We start from the raw sequence: 21,424 nt of genomic DNA on the forward strand, positions 1-21,424 counted from the left end.
CTTTCATCACTTTGGTCTTTGTCTGTTGGGGGTCCCTCCCTAAATAGACCCATTGCCAAATGGACCACAAGAGAGAAATGAATTAACTTTCAGGACTGGTTACGTTAATGGTATAAACGTGTGCATTACATAAACCTAAGTTAAATAGGGCTTGCAGTTTGTTGTGCTCGCAGGGCTCTTTGTTTCTGTTAGGATTTGAGCAAATGTTATCCCCACACTGAACTGCAGCCTTAAAGCTAAGTACCTCATTAGCGGGGAGGTACAACAAGAGCTGAAAACCAAGTCCGGCCGCTTTGCGGAACTTTAAAAAATTAAGGCGGCCGGTGCAGTGGCTCACGCCTGTAATCCCAGCACTTTGGGAGGCCGAGGCGGGCGGAGACCATCCCGGCTAACATGGTGAAACCCCGTGTCTACTAAAAATACAAAAAACTAGCCGGGCGAGGTGGCGGGCGCCTGTAGTCCCAGCTGCTCGGGAGGCTGAGGCAGGAGAATGGCGTCAACCCGGGAGGCGGAGCTTGCAGTCAGCCGAGATCCGGCCACTGCACTCCAGCCTGGGAGACAGAGCGAGACTCTGTCTCAAAAAAAAAAAAAAAAACCAAATCAGGCGCGGTGGCTCACGCCTGTAATCCCAGCACTTGATGAGGCCGAGGCGGGCAGATCTCCAGAGATCGGGAGTTCCAGACCATCCTGGCCAACATGGCGAAACCCCGTCTCTACTAAAAATACAAAAATTAGCCGAGTGTGGTGGCGGGTGCCTGTAATCCCGGCTGCCTGGGAGGCTGAGGCAGGAGAATTGTTTGAACCTGCGAGGCACAGGTTGCAGTGAGCCAGATTGCGCCATTGCCCTCCAGCCTGGGCAGCAAGAGCGAAACTCCGCCTCAGGGGAAAAAAAAAGGCATCTTACAAAGGTAAACAGGCTGAGTGCATTTGCCAGGCCTCAAAGGATCGGAGGCACGTGGTGGAAGCACCTTTAAGAAGGAGGATGGAAGGGGGACTTAGATTCTTGTTAAAATCTTTCTGCTATTCCCATTCAGAGAAGAAACCCAGAAATGTGCTGGAGTCTCCCTTTCCCACCCCACCCCCTTTCCTCTCCCTCGGTAAATGGCACCACTGGATGACAGTTTAATAATTCCCAGAACAAAATAACTTCCAACTTTAGGCTGGCGATGACTTGGTCTTTAGACATACAATCAACCTTTTGAAAGTGCCTCTTCCCTCTTTTGCTCTTCAGTTTTTAAAAAGTTCAGTTTCCAAATTCCGGTTGCGGAAAGGCGGGGAGCCCAGCCACAGATGTCAGAGTCTAGAGTTTTGGATTTATTTGAATTGGGAGATTAAAGTCAGAAAGCCAAAGGCATGCTGACAGCTGAACAACAGAATTGTATTGGCAGATTTGGGTTGGGTGGTTTGTAGCTAATTGGGGCCCCAGCTGTGCCCTGGGGGACCAGCAGTTTAAAGAGAAATCAAGGTCACACAGTGCCCAGAGTCTACAACACATTCATATATTCAGCAGATATTTGAGTGTGGGAAACACAGATGACAATCAAATAATCACCTCAGTAAAATTACCGCTGTGGATAGTGCTGTATGTGTGGCATAGGGGAGCCTGACTTGGTTAGGGCTGGATGAGGCCAGGGGGAGAGTTCCCTGGTACAGTAACTTCTGAAGATAGGCCGTATCTCTTACCCTATTTCCCAAGACCTTGTTTTCTTCATAGATCTTGTAAATAGCTATTTTTCATTATACTTGAAGTATAACCCTGTCTGGGGACAGAGAGATGGACCAGATTTTTCTCTGGGTCACAGATCATGGGAAAAATCTATTTGTTTTGTTTTAACCAGGATTATCGTCTCTGAGCATGATCAAATACAAAAGGAAGGACTGGTGTTGAAGGGCGGCATTCTCTTGGGGCTGGAGGAAAAGGGCACATTTGGCTCTCTCGTCTCCATAGTCAAGGCAGGGCTGAGGGATCGCTCGCCTTCTTGGCCTGAATCAAGTCTGACACTTCATTTTTTTGTGACTCATTCTTGCCTAGGGTAGCAGCTCAGACTGTCCTGGGGGTTTTGTGGGGACCATCTTGGAAGAAGACTCCTAGGTTGGAACTCTTAAGAGTTTCTCTAGGGTTCTAGAAGTCCCTGCCCACCTGGGAGGGTCACTTAGGGAGCTAACCCAAGGAGGGCATACACAGACTGTCTGAAGGGCAGAGCAGGAAACGTTTCTGCTGTCAGACAGCAGCCAGGTAAAAGCATCAGAGGCTCGTGTGGTGTGGCTCATCTGAGTGATGATTTCATGGCCCTACTGAATTTCAGACTCCATCTGCCAGCCGAAATGAGTTGGCATCACAAGCATTTACTGGCTTTTTAACTTTGTAGAGCATTAATGGTGTGTGAGTCCTGTGTAATGCCCAGATTGGATATTTTAAATGTACTGGATAGTGGCAAACTAAATAAGGCGATTTTAAAAATACCAGCTTTACGTGGCAGTGTGGTTTCACTGATGGCCATTCATTTTACTCAGTTAACATTTATCAAGGATCTCCAGTATGCTGGGGCTATGAGTCCTGGAGAGACCACTGGGGGTGGGGTTGGGGAGATCTGGAAGGCTGGACCTTTGACTGCAAGAAATTCCCAGTCTGATGGGGATAGAGACTCATGAACAGTGTGATAAAATGCCATTCCAGAGAAAATTTTTTTTGTGCTGGGAGAAGGGACCCCCAGCTCTGCTAGTGTCCTACTGGAGCTGAGTATTAAGGGATGACCAGGCATTTACTCATTTCTTAAAGAATAAGGTAGAGAAGGTAGGGTAAGGCATTGCAGGAGCTGGAATAGTGTAAGGAGCACAGGATAACGACTGAGCTTGATCTGTAGGAAACAGAGGTTTGGAGTGGGGCGGGGAGGTGATGACAATATAAGAAGAGTTGGGCCCAGGCTCTTGGTGCCACCTGAAGGGTTGGACCACATCCTTTAAGCTGCTAGGAAACCACTGGAGGTTTTGAAACATGAGAGAGTGTGATCAGGTTGTGTTTTATAAACAGAATCCTAGAATGGGCTGGAGAGGTAAGAGCTGAGTCAGGGAGACCTGTGGGAAGCTGTCGCAGTAGTCCAGGATGAGAGAGGATGGGATTCACCGTGCTGCTGCTGGTGACTGAGGGTGGCAACGGAAGCGTGCATCTAAGAAGCAGAACCAACTGTCTAGGGGACAAATGAAGTATGACATAGAAGGGAAAGCGTAAAGGGGGTTTCCTGCTTGTGCGGAAGAAGGAACAGAATTGGAATGAAGGTGACGGCAGTCTCACTGTGTTGCCCCAGCTGGTCTTGAACTCCTGGGCTCAAATGATCCTCCCACCTCAGCCTCCCGAAGTGCTGGGATTACAGGCATGAGCCACTGTGCCCAGCGTGGAGACATCCTTTATAAAGGGTTCAAGGGTTCAGGAGTAGAAGGCACAAGTTTAGAAGGCTTGAAAGGGTGTGGGTAAGAAGGCCCAGGGGAACAAACAGTCAGAGGCACTTGGCAGAAGCACTTCCAAGAACGACGGAAGGAGAATAGCCAGGAGATAGAGGCTCAGAGAGGTAGGAGAAGAATCCAGAGAAACACAGTAAAGCCCGTTCAGCTGCTTTCATCTGAAATGCTCCTTAAGGCAGCACCACGGCCAAATAGTATTGGCATTCTAAAGTATTAGTGTTTGTGGCTCATACCTGTAATCCCCGCACTTTGGGAGACTGAGGCAGGTGGACCACCTGATGTCAGGAGTTCAAGACCAGCCTGGCCAACTTCGTGAAACCTTGTCTGTACTAAAAATACAAAAATTAGCCAGCAATGGTGGTACACGCCTGTAATCCCAATTACCCAGGAGGGTGAGGCAGGAGAATTGCTTGAACCTGGGAGGCAGCGGTTGCAGTGAGCCAGAATCATGCCATTGCACTCCAGCCTGGGTGAGAGAGCAAGACTCCGTCTCAAAAAAAAGTATTAGTGTTTGCACTTGGCATGTTGGAGACTGCCCGTAGTTTTGTTACTCAAAATCCTGGTTATGATAAATGATATTCATGAAGCATTGCCAGAAGTCTCTGTAGCTCTTCCGTTCCTCTAGAGCAGTGGTCCCCAACCTTTTGGCACCAGGGACCAGTTTCGTTGAAGACAATTTTTCCACGGATGTGGGGGATGGTTTTGGGATGAAACTGTTCCACCTCAGCTCATCAGGCATTAGTTAGATTCTCATAAGGAGCGCACAGCCTAGATCCCTGGCACGCACAGTTCGCAATAGGGTTCGCACTCCTGTGAGAATCTAATGCCGCCACTGACCTGACAGGGTGTTTTGAAGGTTGATAGAGGGATACTTTCCCCTGAGGCAAGATTTGGCAGGCAGAGCATCACTACTACATGGAACCAGGACTTTAAAGGCTGAAAGAATTCTAGAGATCATGTAGGATTATCCTCGGACATACAACCCTCCTGAAACCAAGACTAGACCCTGCATCCAGCGTTGAGATGAATGGTTGGTTTTATTTATGAAGGAGCATGGTTTCTTTTTCTTTTTTTTTTTTTGAGACGGAGTCTCGCTCTGTCTCCCAGGCTGGAGTGCAGTGGCCGGATCTCAGCTCACTGCAAGCTCCGCCTCCCGGGTTGACGCCATTCTCCTGCCTCAGCCTCCCGAGTAGCTGGGACTACAGGCGCCTGCCACCTCGCCCGGCTAGTTTTTTGTATTTTTTAGTAGAGACGGGGTTTCACGGTGTTAGCCAGGATGGTCTCGATCTCCTGACCTCGTGATCCGCCCGTCTTGGCCTCCCAAAGTGCTGGGATTACAGGCTTGAGCCACCACGCCTGGCCAAAGGAGCATGGTTTCTTGAGTATCCAAGCTGGTTTTTATTACCAGCTGGGTGGATTTGAAGTCCCACCTAGTTCCAGTGCTGTAAAAGAGGTATCTAGAAAGTGATGGTTTTCCTGTGGGTCTTGCACATCAGCTCCTTGGCAGCTTTAATAGAGGATTTTCAGAGAAGTTTCAGCAGTGGCCCTGTCCTGAGATTAATAGAGTCAGTGTAGACCACAGAGATAACTTTTTCAGTACAGTAAGTGTTGGAGTGGTCTGTGTTAGGAATGACAGCAATAATATCAGGTCCCCAGCTAAGCCACAGAAGCCTTCTTAAACCACAATGTACCTTTAAGTCGATTAGTTTAGGCCCTAACCTCCTAACCACCGTGAGTCAGCCTGGGGGCAGGAACACTGTTCCTTTTGCTCTTGTGAATAGGAACAATTCGTGTGCCTTTTCTCCCTCACTGTTAAGGGTGATTGTAGCTAATCAGGATTATTGAGTATTAACCATGTGCTGGGTGCTGTGCTGAATGCTCCAATTGCATTATCTCATTTGATCCTTCTGTCTCCTGCAGGAGGTAGGCACTATTATTATCTCCTTTCAGGCAATTTGCCCAGTGGTAATGTAGCTAGTGAGAAGAACTAAGATGGAATCCCATCTCTAGATCCTGCACTCTTAACCGCTGGGCAGCACTGCTGGCCACCTCTCTCATTGGGTGGGCACAGGTCTCTCTGTGCCCTCTGCTCTAGGCTCCGGATTCTGGGGAGAGTAGGATGGGGAAGGAGGATAGCTCTCCCAGGATAAAGGCCTTCCCTTGCGATTCCATCTCTCCCTTTTTTCTGTCTCCCACTCCCAGAAGTGGCTTGCCTCCTCCTTTGTGCTGCCACTACCATTCAGCCAGGGCTGCTTTCATTCTTCACAGATGTTGGGACAGGCTATGGCTACTTAGTTACGTTCCTACCCTCCTGTCCTTAAAGTTAGCACAAGGTCCCTTTCAGGCTTTCTAAGAGTTTTTAATTTGTTTGTTTGTTTTTAAACCTAGACCAGCAATGTAAAGAATAGGCATGGATGCCAATGACAGGCCTTTGAGTGGCACCCAGGAATTGTGGTTTTCCTGGGCATCCTAGCACAGGATGGGAGTAGAGGTGGTGAGGAGAGAATTGGGTTAGATGGAGTCTGGGGACGCAGAGTAAGTTCGCCTCCTTCCTCCTTGCTTGGAGAGGGAGGGAGGGTCCTCATCACATTTGCTACCTGTGCAGGTAGGTGGACCTGTCCAGTGGGCAGCCAATGGGAAACAGAGGAGGTTCAGTTCAGTGATGATGTTTAGCCTCTACTGTGTGCCCTGTGCTGCTGAGTTCATGGAGTACAAAGATAATTCTTGGAGCCTACCTCTAGTAGAGGATACAGAGGCAGAAAAGGGTAATTTCAATTTCAGTAGGGTTAAGATGGAGGTGAACACAGGAGAGGCCACTAAGCCCAGTGTTGAGGTGACATTTGAGCTGAGTTTCAATGGTCAAGTAAGGGCCTTGTGAGGAGAGATGTGAAGGTTGTATCATCAGTCTGAAGGAATGGCATCAGCAAAACCATGGAAGCATGGAGTGCAAGCGTGGTGTATTGAGGGGACCTACAAGGAGTGGTACAAGTTGCCACATGCCTCCAACAAAAGAGTTCCTGACACATGGTAGAATCTTAAATGTCATTTCAATAAATGGAGATGGAGGATGATAAGGTGGAGAGGATGAGTTGAGTCCGAAGCTATGCATGGGCATCAGTAGTAATACACACCTGGAATGTGTTATGGTTACTACATGCCAGGCACATATGCTTAGTACTTTTCTACTAACTTAGTTCATCCTCGCATGAGCCATATGAAGTAGATATTTTTGTCTCTATTTTTTGTGAGGAAAGTGAGATCCAGAGAGGCTCGGTAATTTGTCCAAGGTCATACAGCTAGTAAATGACAGAGCTGGGATTTGCAACTAGTTCCAGGTTCTTTTTTTTTTTTTTTTAGGGTTTCACTATGTTGCCCAGGCTAGTCTCATACTCCTGGCTTCAAGCAGTCCTTGTGCCTTAGCCTCCCAAAGTGTTGGAATTGTTGACGTGAGCCACTGTGTCCAGCCGGTCCTGTCTTTTTTTTTTTTTTTTTTTTTTTGAGACGGGGCTGGAGTGCAGTGGCCAGATCTCAGCTCACTGCAAGCTCCGCCTCAGCCTCCGGAGCAGCTGGGACTACAGGCGCCCGCCATCTCGCCCGGCTAGTTTTTTGTATTTTAGTAGAGACGGGGTTTCACCATGTTAGCCAGGATGGTCTCGATCTCCTGACCTCGTGATCCGCCCATCTCGGCCTCCCAAAGTGCTGGGATTACAGGCTTGAGCCACCGCGCCCGGCCCCGGTCCTGTCTTTTTAACCACTGCTCTGTGTTGCCTTTCTGAAGGCTGTAAGAGTGATGACATGGTCAAATCTCCTTTTTAAATAGACAACACTGGCTGGCATGCAGTGGGTGGATTTGAGGGGGAAAGAGGCCCAATGGCCTGCCAGGGCTGTATAAGTCAAGAGATGCTTACCTTTGGGCTGTTGAGAGCATGGCCACTGAGGAAGCACCTCTTAGAAGGACGTCAATACTAACACATGCCTGTGGTTCCTCCAATGTTATTGCCACTTTGTCTCATCTTGAAAAGAGAATTCTAGATTTGGGGAGATGTCCCAGTGGTACCATCTCAAAGAGCTGCTTGAAGACAAGTTAAAGCATCCTAATGGAAGGGGCAGGCTGGAATTTGGCTACACACAGGCGTCTGGTTCAACATAAATAGGAAAGAGAAGAAAAATAGGATGTTCCCAAAGGACCCCAAACTCCATGTCTGTCTGAACTCTCAGGCCTTCTCCTTTTCTTTTCTTTTTTTTTTTTTTTAAGCAGCAGCATCTGTTTTGCCCCCCATTGGCCATTAAAATAATAGATAAAATTTTGGTGTGTATTGTGCGCCAGCTCTGTGTAAGCACTGAGACCGTCTCACTTAACACGTAGAACCCCTGTGGAGGTTGGTCTTATTAGAGATGGGGAAGCTAAGAATCAGGGTGGTTTCATAACTTGCTGAAAGTCATGCAGCTAGAAAGGAGTGGACCTGGTTTGTGTGAGTCCAGAGCCCACTTCTTTTCCAGTCTTCACCTCCTCTCAGACACCCCATGGAAACAACAACACAGAGGCATGCCTTGGGACCAGCCTTGTCCCGTATCCTTCCTGTAGAGAGTCCCACTTCTCGGGTCAGTTTCCGTGGCTCGGCATGTGGTGGTCCAGCCTTGCTTCCACATCGTTCCTCACGTTCCTCTGTGGCTTAACGAAAGCATCCCACCTCCGGCCCCTCCATCCTGGTGGCACTCAGAAGGTTCTGTTTGGAGTTCCAGCGGCAATTACTCCCTCGTGGGGAAGGCCTGTTGGCCAGGGAGGCGGGGGCTGGTGGTGCTGGCCAGGTTGGCATGTGTTCCCTGTGCGTTTGGCTCTCGAGGTGTTGTATCGAAGATCTTTGTTTTTAATCATAATATCTCACATATTTTCTTTCCGTGCTGCTCATTGTAAGCTAGCTAGGAGTGGCGGCAAATCTTCCTTTAATTTCCAACATGATGGATTATTCGTTCACTGAAAATGGTGTTTCATTTGCACATGTGCCCCGAGGCTTTTAAATATCAAGCTCATTTGATGATTGTTGGGAATCAATTTAGACTCCACAGTTATGTTCTGTGAGTTGGACTCATGAAGCCCCATTAACAGGGGCTAAAGTTCAAAATTAGAGTGAGTTCAACTCCATACTCTTAATTTCTTCCTTAAAAAAAAAATCAATTTTCTTTCCCGAGAATTGACCCGAGAAGCTTTTAAAATTTTTGCTTAAAAGGGAAGAAGACAGTGCAGATGATGAGTTTTTGGTCCCCACCTCTCAGCTTGTTCCTCTCATGCAGCCTGTTCTCCCCTTTCTCATCCCACAGGCCTTTCTTTTTTTCTTTTTTTCTCTCTCTTTTTTTTTTTGAGACTCACTCTTTTTTTTTTTTTGAGTCTCGCTCTGTCGCCAGGCTGGAGTTCAGTGGCGTGATCTCGGCTCACTGCAAGCTCCGCCTCTCAGGCTCAAGCGATTCTCCTGCCTCAGCCTCCCAAGTAGCTCGGACTACAGGTGTGTGCCATCATACCTGGCTAATTTTCGTATTTTTAGTAGAGATGGGGTTTCACCATATTGGCCAGGATGGTCTTAATCTCTTGACCTCATGATCCGCCCATCTCAGGCTCCCACAGTGGTGGTACTACGGGTGTGAACCACTGCCCCAGACCTATACGCCTTTCTTGATCCTGCTTCTCTTTGCTTTCTACTCACCTCCTCTCATTTCTTCTAGTTTGTCCTGTACCAGTTGAACAAGATTCATATTTCAGCAAGCCACTTTTTCTTCCCTTTTTCTTTTCTTCTTTTTTTTAATGTTCTGTCATACAGGCTGGAATGCAGTTGGAGTGAACACTGTGCACTGCAGCCTCATCCTCCTGGGCTCAAGTAATCCTCCCGCCTCAGCCTCTCAGGTAGCCGGGATCACAGGCGCATGCTACTTTTTTATTAGCCATGCCTGGCTAATTTTAAAATTTTTTTGTAGAGATGAGGTCTTGCCATGTGTCCAGGCTAGTCTTGAAATCCTGGGCTCAAGCAATCCTGTTTCAAAGTGCTAGGATTATAGGTGTGAGACACCGCACCTGGCTTTTCCTTTTTTCTTCTCAGGAAATGAGTCCCTTCTCTAGGATGCCTGTTGATTCATATTTAAGAGCAATGGGGAGCAGAGTGACCCTGCCACAGCAAAGTGTTAAAGCCTCTTGTCTAGGCCTTCCAGAGCCTTTCTAGCACCAGACAGCCTGGGCCATTGCTTATGTGGTAAATTTTTCTTTTGTCTTTTTAGGTTCAGAGCTGTGGTAAGGATGGAATGTGCATGTGTGTGTGTGTGTGTGTGTGTGTGTGTGAGAGAGAGAGAGACACACTCGCATTTAATACAAGAAATGCTTATTTCACAGAAGGTAGCTTTGAATAAGTTTCGGAATTCAGATTTGAAGCTGAGCATAACCAGAAACTTCTACCTGTAAACTTTTTTTGGGGGTTTCCTTCAGAGGAGAAGTGAGAGAAGAAATAATTCTACTCTGGGGAAATGCATAATTTAGAAGCTGTCTGCATGTATAAGAAAACAGACTCTGTATCTGCTCTCTAAACTCAGACTGGCAGCCAGGTCATTGTTTCTTTTTCTCCCCTCTGTGTTTGTATAAGACGAATGGGTCTGGTGTTCTGTGTGCTCCCCAGCGGGCAGCTAAGGCTGTGGACTTCAGCAGCATTTGGCCTGGGGAAAGCCTACTGCTTGTTTTCCCCTGTCTGTCTTTCCTATTTCCTTACTCTATAACTCACCACCCCTTCCTTTCCTGGACGTGCTGTCTATCCTGAGAATGGAACAGGAATATTAGAAAGGTTGAAGGGCCAGGAGCGGTGGCTCACACCTGTAATCTCAGCACTTTGGGAGGCCGAGGTGGGTTGATCACCTGATGTCAGGAGTTCAAGACCAGTCTTGCCAACATGGTGAAACCCCGTCTCTACTAAAAATACAAAAATTAGCCAGGCATGGTGGTGGGCACCTGTAATCCTAGCTACCTGGGAGGCTAAGGCAGGAGGATTGCTTGAACCTGGGAGGCAGAGGTTGCCGTGAGCCAAGATTATGCCACTGCACTCTAGCCTGGAAGACAGAGTGAGACTGTCTCAAAAAGAAGGAAAAAGGAAGGTTGAGGGTATTTCAGGAAACTCCAAGCGGGGTACTTCACTCTACCACCTTTCTACCTGTAACACTATGGCACCCAACAGCATTGGTCTTCTGTGGGCTGTCTTGTCATTCACCTTACCTGCTACTTAGAGTGTGCCCAGGGTGTGATGAAGGGGTTCTGGATCCAAAAGTTTATGTATCTTTCGTCCTGTCTCCTGTGATGGCCGGGCCTAACTCTGAGGCAAAGCCGAGAGAATTATTTCCCACGTCCATTTCCTTCAAGTGTTGCTATAATGTTCACTATAACCTGATTTTACATCTTTAAAACTAGAGGTGGGAGGCTGAGCAGGGGCGACATCATACCTTGGCCCCTGGAGGTCTGAATGCCTTCAACAGTCAGATAACTCACATATAATTGGCCGCTTTGCATGTGGAGCCTCCTTGGCTCAGGGCTGCAGAAGAGGAGTGCTCTCACTGTGGAATAAGGGGTGGTGACTGATACTGTCCTTCAGCCTAGTGGTAGGTAGTGGTGTTGGCCACTCAGGAAGATATAAAACGTCTCAGAAGTATGGCGGCCTCAGTGACTGCTTTGGTGGGAAGGATTCCAGGAAAGGCGGCAGCTTCGCTTTGAAAGATTTGGTTCCAGGGAGGTTTAGAGGAAAAAGAGAATGATGATTTGCAGGCTTTCTCTAAAGATCCAGATGGATCCCAGACGTAGTCCAGCCAGGAAGATCTGATTTTGTTTATCTTCCTTCCCTATCTCCCTAAATAATTTTATCTTCAAAGCATGACGCAGGTGTTAATTAACACTCCCCACTCTCCTGGGAGGTAGGCAAGTGGAAACACCACCCGTATAAGTGAAGCCCAGGGGATAGCAGGTGCGGAAGCCTCAGGCAGGTGAGCCACAGAGAAGCAGAGGAGTCTTAGACCTTGTGGCCTTGCCCTCAGACCTTTATTTGGACTTGCTGCTCACTTAGTTACCTTGGTGCCACCTCGCTTTCTCAGTGTCCTTGGTTCCTAGTAAAAGAGCTGAGGCTGTGGTAGAAAAGATGTATGGTACTATGGGATGAATAAGGGGAAGTCAAAGGGCTGGGAAGGAATTCTGGTGAAATTCACTGTTACTGTGATTTTTAGATGCAGGATTCTGATTATGCCATCGATTTCATTCATTTGGTTTAAAAAAATAATGTACTATTTACTTCTGAGTGAGGTGTATTGCAGAGAGAATCACTTCTTAGGAAAGAGGTGGCTTACCACTAGGGATCCTGCTGATTGGGAACTTGATCCTTTATATCCCATGCTCAATCTCTTTTTTTTTTTTTTTTTTTTGAGACGGAGTCTCGCTCTGTCGCCCAGGCTGGAGTGCAGTGGCCGGATCTCAGCTCACTGCAAGCTCCGCCTCCCGGGTTCCCGCCATTCTCCTGCCTCAGCCTCCGGAGTAGCTGGGACTACAGGCGCCCGCCATCTCGCCTGGCTAGTTTTTGTACTTTTAGTAGAGACAGGGTTTCACCGTATTAGCCAGGATGGTCTCGATCTCCTGACCTCGTGATCCGCCCGTCTCGGCCTCCCAAAGTGCTGGGATTACAAGCTTGAGCCACCACGCCCGGCCGCCCATGCTCAATCTCTAAAGCAAAGCCTGGAGTGTGGGGTTTGCTGCCTCTGCAGGTGATGGCTTCAAGTGTTGGACTCTTGACATCTGGAAATGGATGAGAAACCCAGGCGTGACTGTTGGATGTGGTGAACCTCTAGAGGCTAAACTTTTCCTTCTCCTTTAACCACTTGCCTTGGTTGGCTCAGGAGAGGGGCCCCTGAGGAGTCCTCTCCCTGGGGCTGTAGGTGGTAGCACATCTTCAAGCCTGATGTTATCTAGGGCTGCCTGGGAATGATGATAATGCGTGTGCTAGGTGTCTAATGAAACTGCTGGGATGATACTGAACTTCCCTCTCCAGAAAAGCAGCCAGACTGGAGTCTCCAGTGGTTTCTTTCTCATTCTTTGGGTATCTTGGGCATAATACAAGGAACAGAGAAGTGGGTCATTTGATCCTGTAAGTGTTGCCTTCTTCATGGGTAGCAGTTGGATTCTGCTTGCTTTGTAGGGAGCCCTGCTCCATCAGCCAACGTTAGTCCTCTTTCCTTGATGTTACAGGCTGCTGAGAACTAACCCTAGACCTCTGCGTGAGGGTTCTTCTGCCGAAGACATCACCAGTGTGTGGAGCCTGCCCCACACCCACCCGCTGCCAAACCACGGCCTTTACCTGTGTCTTCCGGTGTTTCCCGTGCGACCCATCCTGTGGGAGTGCCTCGTGGGCTGCTCCAGAGTTCACCCCACACTCAGCAGCACCAATGGTGAAGATGACAAGATCGAAGACTTTCCAGGCATATCTGCCTTCCTGCCACCGGACCTACAGCTGCATTCACTGCAGAGCTCACTTGGCCAATCATGATGAACTCATTTCCAAGGTACACGTTTCCAGCAGGCCTTCCTTGCCTACCTCGGGGAGGGCGCTTAGTGCTCCTAAGGTTGCAGAGGTTTACAGGCTGTCTCAAGAATATTTGTACTCCATCTTTGTACAGGGAGGGCTGACCCACATGACTGTCTCACTCAACTGAGAAATAACTCTGAGTTGGAGGGAGAGAGTAGTAGTTTAATTTGTTATTTTGGAAATGAGGTGTCATCCTTGTTGGAGGCTTTGGGAGCTGGCAGCTTGCAGGCCAGAAAAGGGAAGGGCTGGGGATTGATGGGAGCCTTGTGCTCAGCTTGCTTGGTTTAGGTTGGCGGACGAAGAGTGAAGAGTGCTCCCTGCTCAGAAGGTGAATTCTAAGAAAGCAGGGGGATGTCTTGTAAGAGGAGTTCCTTAGCAAGAAGAGAGAGCCCCCAGGAAATTGTGAGACTGTGGAGTTACTAAAGTGGGTGGCCTTTGGCAGGGACCAAAAGTGGCTTGTTGAAGAGCAGACCCTCTGGCCTGTGGGGGCCTTTAGGGCTTATACATGAGGTAATAATGGCATGACATTTGATCATGATCAGAAGAATGGAGCCCAATTTTTCCTGAGGTGCTTAGGCAGCTGCTTTCTAAAGATGGGGCTGGGGGATTATCAAGTAAATAAACCAACATGCCAGTTGTGCAATTCAGGAAATGGATCCTTCAGGCAGCGTTCTCAGGGGAACTGCTTCCCTCCTGGCCCTAGATTCCCAGGGGAAGAGAAACAGGTTTTACTAGGCTGCACGACAAAGAGAAAGAGATCATGGGAGACTTTTCCCTTACGAAAGCATCTTTACCCAGAACCAGGACTTCACGCCATTAAAGTAAAAACAGACCAACCCACCTTTACACAGACCCAGATGAAGTTTTTTGTTTTGTTTTTAAATCGGTGTTCCTCATCTGTTTACAAGACCTGCTGGAAAAGGTGGCTGTTGCTTTCTTTGTCTCTAGTTTGGTAGCCCCAGCCAGAGAGGAACGAAGGATCTAGTCAGCTCTTGTAGAACAGTCCTCTCTAGCTGGCTGATTTGACCTAGGAGGTGAAGAAAGCTGCCCAAACAACCACATCTGTAGTAATAAGGCTTTTCAAATCAGGCCTGAGGACCGAACCCCCTGTTCTAGCCATTCTCCAGGGTCTAAGGTGACCACAGAGCTTGAAGCGTACAGCCCCTTAGAGTCCTATCCTCCGGCCAGACTTGTGAATCTGCTCCACTTTCTTTTCTTTATGGTTCTGTTAATTCCTCTCCTTTACGCTGCCTACATTTCAGCCAGCCTTTAGCTTCCTTCTCAGCTTCCCTTTGAATTTTGGGGAGCCCCTTGAGTCTGGAAGTTTGAATGTGAGAAGGTGTCAGTGAGAGAAGAGAGGAGTTGGTCTCTTGGGTGTTGGAATTGGGTTTGCAAAGTTGGAGGGGAATTGTGAGTTGTCCGTTTTTTTTTTTTTGGAAATCTCTAGAGAAATTATTTGCCTATATCTACTGGGAAAGCCAAGACGTCATTTTTTTAAATACAAGGAATCCGTGCTATGTATCATAAGAAATTGAGGTACCCATAAGGTATTTTGGCACCCTCTATGTACTAAAAACTGCAGCTTGACACTTTATAAACGTTACCTTAACCTTCGTATGAAGTCTTTAAGGTAGGTGACATGAGTTATATTTTATGCGGATGAAGAAGCTGAAACTCATAAAACTTGTCCAAGATGTCAAATCAGAGGTTCAGAGAAGAGTGATTACTCTGAGTGGGTGTTCAGGAGGGATTGCTGGAGGAGGTGGTTCTTTGATCTGGGCCTTGTAAGATGGGCAGAAGTTGAGTATGTGGAGATGGTAATGGCCTTCAGAATTTATGTCTTATCTCTTTGGCCTGGTGTACAGGGCCTTTGACAATTTGGCAGAGTCTGACTTTTTTGTGAGGTCTCCAGCCAGTTCTCTACTTTGTTTCAGCCACTCGGAACCAAGCCACATTCCCTGAATATGCAGGTATGGGTGTTTCAGGGCTGTGTGCCTTAGTCAAGAGTGTCCCTTCTCCTTCACCTCCCTCCTTCACTCCTTTCTCCTGAGCTCTTTCTTATTCATCCTTGGGCATGGCCTATATCTGCTTTACATCTCAGGGTCAGAACCTGACCCATGGCAAGATCTCAGTAAATGATAAATGAATAGATGGAGGTTGAGCCTTGGAGAAGACAAGTAATGAGAAAAAAAAAATACTTTGTTGGCCTCATGTCCTTCCTGTCCCTTTTGGGGCAGAAAGGCTCATTCACAAGTCCAGGCCAAAGTCAGCACAGGCTTCAGTTTCATTGGCTCAGGCCGGTACACAGATGGGGTGCATTAGAGCTTGATGATTTAAAGGGTTGGGTGAAATGCCTGGCTGTGGGGAGAGCTGAGGGAGCTGCGGCTGGCATTGCACAAAGGTTCCTTTATTTCACTCCACAGCCACCCCCGGCGTTAAATAATCTATAGATTCTTATGCAGGTCTGCCTAATGGAAAGATCATTGCCCCAGCCTCCTCCTTGGAAAATAGGCCTTTCTTTTCATTCCCCCCCCACCTCTCTTCCATTTAAGAAAGTTCAAGGAGAGAATGTCTCTCCTGTTCTCCTCTCTTGACTTAATCTCCTATGCAGTTTCAGAATCTGCCCAGTGGGAGTTAGGAGCTGGGAAGCAGATAACTGGAGCTGGATCAGCAGTGTAATTAAATGATACTTTGTACTGGTAATAGGGCCTTTCATCTGAAAGCTTGACATTCGTTTGGTGAAAAAAAAAAAAAAAAAGAAAGAAAAAAAGAGAAAAAAAATGAGTGCTTTCATTATGAAGAAGGGGATACAAAAATCTGAGTGTGACCAGCAGTGAACCGGGACTAGGACTGGAACTTCAGGCTCCCTTCTATCAGTGTGCCTAAGCCTACATGGAAGTGTAGAGTTACAAAGTTTTTAAAAACAAATGGAGTCTGTATTGCCATGGTGGTGAGGAAAGAATCCCGTACCAGTCTTTCTACCTTCATAGCTTACTCTAGATCCCTAGAGGCCTAGTTACGTGCAATCAGCTGTCCAACTTCCAAGCCTCAGTTTCTCACTCATAAAATGGGTAAAATAATGTTTACTATGTTTAATGCTGTCTTAGTCCATTAGGGCTGCTAAAACAGCGTATCATAGACTAGTTAGCTTATAAACAACAGAAGTTTATTTCTCGCAGTTCTGGAGGCTGGGAAGTCCAAGTTCAAGACACCACCAGATTGAGTCTGGTGAGGCCCCGCTTTCTGGTCCACAGACAGCTCCTTTGCACTTAATCTGACATGGTAGAAGGGAAGGGTCATTCTCTGGCCTCTTTATAAGGACACTAATCCCATTCACAAGAGATTTGGCCTGATGACCTGATCACCTCCCAAAGGCCTGATCTCCTACTACCATCATCTTTGGGGTGAGCATTTCAACATATGAATTTTGGGGAGACATTCAGACCATAGCCGATGTCTCTAGTGGCCAGCACCTAGTGTGTGCTCATGATGTGCTATCCCAATAACAGTCCTGTGGAGTAGGCATACACCTCACTGGGGGAGCCGGTTTATCTCATTGCATTGTTATGAGGCTCAGATGAGATCATGGATGTGTGGGTGGTTTGCAAATCACAAACCTCTATGTAAATATAAAGTAGTCTGTTTGCTTCTCTTGGCCTTACTGTCCAAAAGAAAAGAACAGAAAGGCAAGGGGGTGGGTTGGAGGAAATTATTCCTGCCTGACACCAGTGAGTTTTGGTTTGGCTAAGATGGGTTCACTTGGTACCTGAGGCACAAGAAGAGTTGGATATGAGAAGGGGTAATAGCAAGCCAAGCGTGTCTGTAGAAAGGTAACATGGCATTTTCTCTGTAAAATGGTAAAGAGGGTAGGGGGAAAAGCTCTTTGAGTTGATGACAGAACTATCTAGGGAATGTGCCGAGGCATCCTACAATTTCTTTCTTAGGGGGTGTTGTGGTCTAAATGCTGGAATGTTTGCATGCAGAGGTATTTTGAGTTGGCATGAGGAATTGCTCACATTGTTTCTTCCCTAATGGTACATATAAGCCCTAGTATAAAAATATACTTTGATTATAAAATAATAATTGCTTCATTTGGAACAGTTAGTAGCCAGCCCTAGTGAGAATAATCTAAACACTCATTTTAGTGGACATAATCTATTATGGAAACCTGGGTCTTCACAAAGCTTTTGTATGAAAATGTTCCGTCTGTCATCCTCCCTTCGCCTCTCTCCTGCCAACCCCTTAATGGCATTGTGGAGTAGGCCATTTAGGAAGGATAAATTGGATTAATCTATCACAGACCCACTTCGGGGCCTTGTGACTTCATGCCATGCCAGCTCACGGTTGCTTTAGTGCTCTGGGTCCTGGAGGAAAGGAGTTGTAGGGTGCTGTACAGGGGTATCTAGTGGAGGCGGGATGAGGAAACCTTTTGCTCAGTCTCTAGAACTATTTACGTTATTGTTATATCAGATCTATAGGTCAGATTATCTTCTGGTGACAAATACGGAATTTCCAGAATTACGGATCATCTCATTCAAGCCTCTCTTCATGAGGAAACAGGCCATGGGTGACTCAGTGATCAGACTGAGGTCACACAGCCTCAGAGCCAGGGCCGTCCACCTCGTACCCCTCCCCAGCGTTCTGTGTGAGGAGCCCTGGCCTGACTTGTTTTCAAGCACTGGGCAGTCTTTCTGAGGTTAGGAACATTTAGAAGGCGGGTGGTTTTTGTTCCCTGTGGGGTTCCATTGGGCTTACAGTGGTGACATTTTGGTTTTCCCTTCCTGTCTAGAGATTAGATGCAGCATTGCTTTGAGAAGAGTCAGGGAGTGAGATGTTCTGAAGCCTTGTATTGATCTAGTGGCTGCCAAGAGGTAGACTCTGCCCTTGGTTTCCCACCTCTGGCTCTGAGCCCTGGTGTTCTACACCAGTGTAGTGTAGTACCCCCATGCAGTGGTGTGGAGGCAGTGCCACGGAGGGAGTGCTGCTATGGAAGTACCGAGATCTGTCCCATCCCGTCCTCTCTACCTATCAGGGCAGGGATTTGTTTCTCAATTCCCATGGCTCACCAGTTTGGTTTGTTTGTTTGTTTGTTTTTCTTTTTTTTTTTTTTTTTGAGACGCAGTTTCATTCTTGTTGTCCAGGCTGGAGTACAGTGGCACAAACTTGGCTCACCTTAGCCTCTGCCTCCCAGGTTCAAGCGATTCTCCTACAGGCATGCATCTCCACACTCAGCTAATTTTGTATTTTTAGTAGAGACGAGGTTCTCCATGTCGGCCAGGGTGATCTCGAACTCCCGACCTCGGGTGATCCTCCCACCTCGGCCTCTTAAAGTGCTGGGATTACAGGCATGAGCCACCGTACCCAGTCTACCCAGTCTTTTTTTTTTCTTTTCTTTTTCTTTGCGGGGGTGGGGTGGGGTGGGGTGGGGGGTGGGTGGGGTCTTGCTCTGGTGGCCCAGGCTGGAATGCAGTGGTATGATTTCACTGCACCCGGCCAGTTTGTGTTTTTAATGTACAATAAAACTACTCTCTAAAATCGTGATGGAATTATCTATGTCCTGAAAACCTCATGTAAATAATAAATATAGGAATATAATTTCTAAAAATCCCCTCATTTCTTTTTTTTCTCCAGATGTTCTGGAAAACAGTATAGTGAGCATTGAGTTATATCACTAGTAGTGTTGTTAGTGGCTGCTGTGTCACATCAGACAACATAATTCATAAAGGATATGTACAGTATAATCAGACCAGAATGCCAGTTAGCAAGAATTAAAAATAAAGATGAAAAGAAATAATAAATATATAAAATATGAGATGGAACTCTTGAAGATAATTATTCTATGAACTTATCTAATTTGCAAAATAGATAATTTTAGCCCTAATTTTGTTAATTGAGCTCTAATTTTGATATTCAGTGGATATATGACATAATGATTTTTACAAAAACTATACTCGAATAAAATTCATATTTTTTAAGAGGAAGGAAAAAACAGATTGCTGGCATAAATGTCTATCTCAAAAAGTAAACCTTTTGTTTCTAGAGTAGTGGGACTTGGCTCTTTACCGGAGCAGTGGTACTAAGAAGCAGAAGGGTGGGAACAACTGCTCTCTATGGCCCGAGCTCTAGTGGGTGCCTCTGCCACTTTGCTGTTGAATGTCAGTGTTTCTTTTTTATTTATTTTTTTGAGATGGAGTCTCACTCTGTTGCCCAGGCTGGAGTGCAGTGGTGCGATCTCGGCTCACTGCAACCTCCGCCTGCTGAGTTCAAGAGATTCTCCTGTCTCAGTCTTCAGAGTAGCTGGGATTACAGGCATGCACCACCACACCTGGCTAATTTTTGTATTTTTAATAGAGACAGGGTTTTGCCATGTTGGCCAGGCTGGTCTCGAACCCCTGACCTCAAGTTACCCGCCTGCCCTGGCCTCCCAAAGTGCTAGGATTACAGACGTGAGCCACGACGCCTGGCCACGTCAGTGTTTCTTAAACATCACTTCTAAGCTACAGCCAAGGCAGAAGTGACAAATTATGGAAGAGTTCCAGCACAATCCAGTAAGTCCAGTTTCAACACATGCTCTACCCATTTGGCTTTTATAAAAGATAATTACATTTCCCAAACCCAAATTACTTAATTCTTTTCTTCTAGTATGTGACCTTTGAAAGCCCTGTCTCCTACTAATGAAGCATTGACTTTTTTGTACTCCTGTAGAAGTATCTGTTGACCACCCAGGAAGGGGCGGCAGGTGAATCAAATCTGTACAGAAAGTCTCCAAACAAAGGGATGTGGTTACTTTACAGTGTTTCTTGGTGAAAAGAAACTATTTGGGGCTTGTAAAATATAGTATCTTATGGTACCTTTCCTCCATAGGGGCAGAGATTGAACGTGTTCAGGATGAAAAGAGCCATGAATTAGGCTGGGATTTTTTTTTTTTTCTTTTTTTGATACAGAGTCTTACTCTGTCACCCAGGCTGGAGTGCAGTGGTGCAATCTTGGCTCACTGCAATCTCCACCTCCTGGGTTCAAGCAATTCTCGAGTCTCAGCCACCTGAGTAACTGGGATTACAGACGTGCATCACCATGCCCAGATGATTTTTGTATTTTTAGTAGAGATGAGGTTCCACTGTGTTGGCCAGGCTGGTCTCGAACTCCTAACCTCAAGCAATCCGCCTGCCTCTGCCTGCCAAAGTGCTGGGATTACAGATGTGAGCCACCACACCCAGCTTGGGATAATTTCTATAGCACAGTTGGTCCACAGTGGGACCATTTTAACTGTATCTCAAGAGTTTCTGGTGTATGTGGGGACTGTGCCTATACTTGCTCTTTTCATCTTATTGATTCCGTTCTGTCTTTGCACAAATACTAATTATGTACTCTGTGTGTGTGTGTGTGCGCGCGCATGCACATAGCACTATTCTAGATATTGTAATACTACCCTCAAAAATTTTCTCAGGGAACTTTTATCTTAGTTTGGGAGATAATAGATTCATGTTATGCCTTCTTGAAGTTTCTACCTCATCTTTTATGTTTCTCTTAAAGCAGTTATCACAGTGTGATGACACGTTTCCCATTAGCCTGTGGATTACTTGAGGAGACGATTGTGATACCATTTTTGTGTCTCTAGAAGCAGCATGGCTGCTAAGACTGGAAATTTCTTGGTGAATATTTGAGTGACTTAGTACTCAGATAGAGATCCTTTTTTTTTTTTTTTTTTTTTTTTTTTTTTTTTTTTTTTTGAGAAGGAGTCTCACTCTGTCACCCAGGCTGGAGTGCAGTGGCCAGATCTTAGCTCACTGCAAACTCCGCCTCCCGGGTTTACGCCATTCTCCTGCCTCAGCCTCCCGAGTAGCTGGGACTACAGGCGCCCGCCACCTCGCCCGGCTAGTTTTTTGTATTTTTTTTAGTAGAGACGGGGTTTCACCGTGTTAGCCAGGATGGTCTCGACCTCCTGACCTCGTGATCCTCCCGCCGCCGCCTCCCAAAGCGCTGGGATTACAGACGTGAGCCACCGCGCCCGGTCCTGACTTCTTCTTTATAATACACACCCTGCCACTTTGTGCTACCTGATAGGAATCACTTAACAGATAAAAAATGGAGTATATGATCTGTGTGCTATTAATAATTAAAAACAATGACAACAGCAAACACAATAACAATCCCATAGCTGCCATTTGCTAAGAATCCTCACGTGTTTGTTCTTTCACAGTGTCTGTAAGCCTGGAGACTTACTGTCATGTGTCATCAGCACCTGATGAGATATTTTAAATATCTCTTCCAACTGAGACTCAGAGAAGTGCTATTTCTTGTAAAAGGTCACAAAGTTAGTAGGTAGTAGAATCAGAATTCAAAGCCTAGTCCTTTGTTTTTTGTTTTGTTTTGTTTTG

General features: G+C 46.7%; 1 protein-coding gene across 4 annotated transcripts in view; it reads left to right on the forward strand.

The window, feature by feature from the left end:
• The window catches only part of YPEL2 (yippee like 2), a 66,805-nt gene that overhangs the window by 7,696 nt on the left and 37,685 nt on the right, over positions 1-21,424 (forward strand). For all 4 annotated transcript variants that reach the window (XM_017861609.1, XM_017861607.1, XM_017861606.1 and 1 more), the window contains exon 2: positions 12,710-13,023. In XM_017861609.1, the coding sequence (XP_017717098.1) occupies positions 12,907-13,023 (117 nt within the window). In that variant the 5' untranslated portion in view covers positions 12,710-12,906. The remainder of the gene's footprint in view (positions 1-12,709; positions 13,024-21,424) is intronic.

Source organism: Rhinopithecus bieti, unplaced genomic scaffold (assembly GCF_001698545.2).
Source record: "Rhinopithecus bieti isolate Rb0 unplaced genomic scaffold, ASM169854v2 scaffold_57210, whole genome shotgun sequence".
In the NCBI taxonomy this organism is placed as follows: Eukaryota; Metazoa; Chordata; class Mammalia; order Primates; family Cercopithecidae; genus Rhinopithecus; species Rhinopithecus bieti.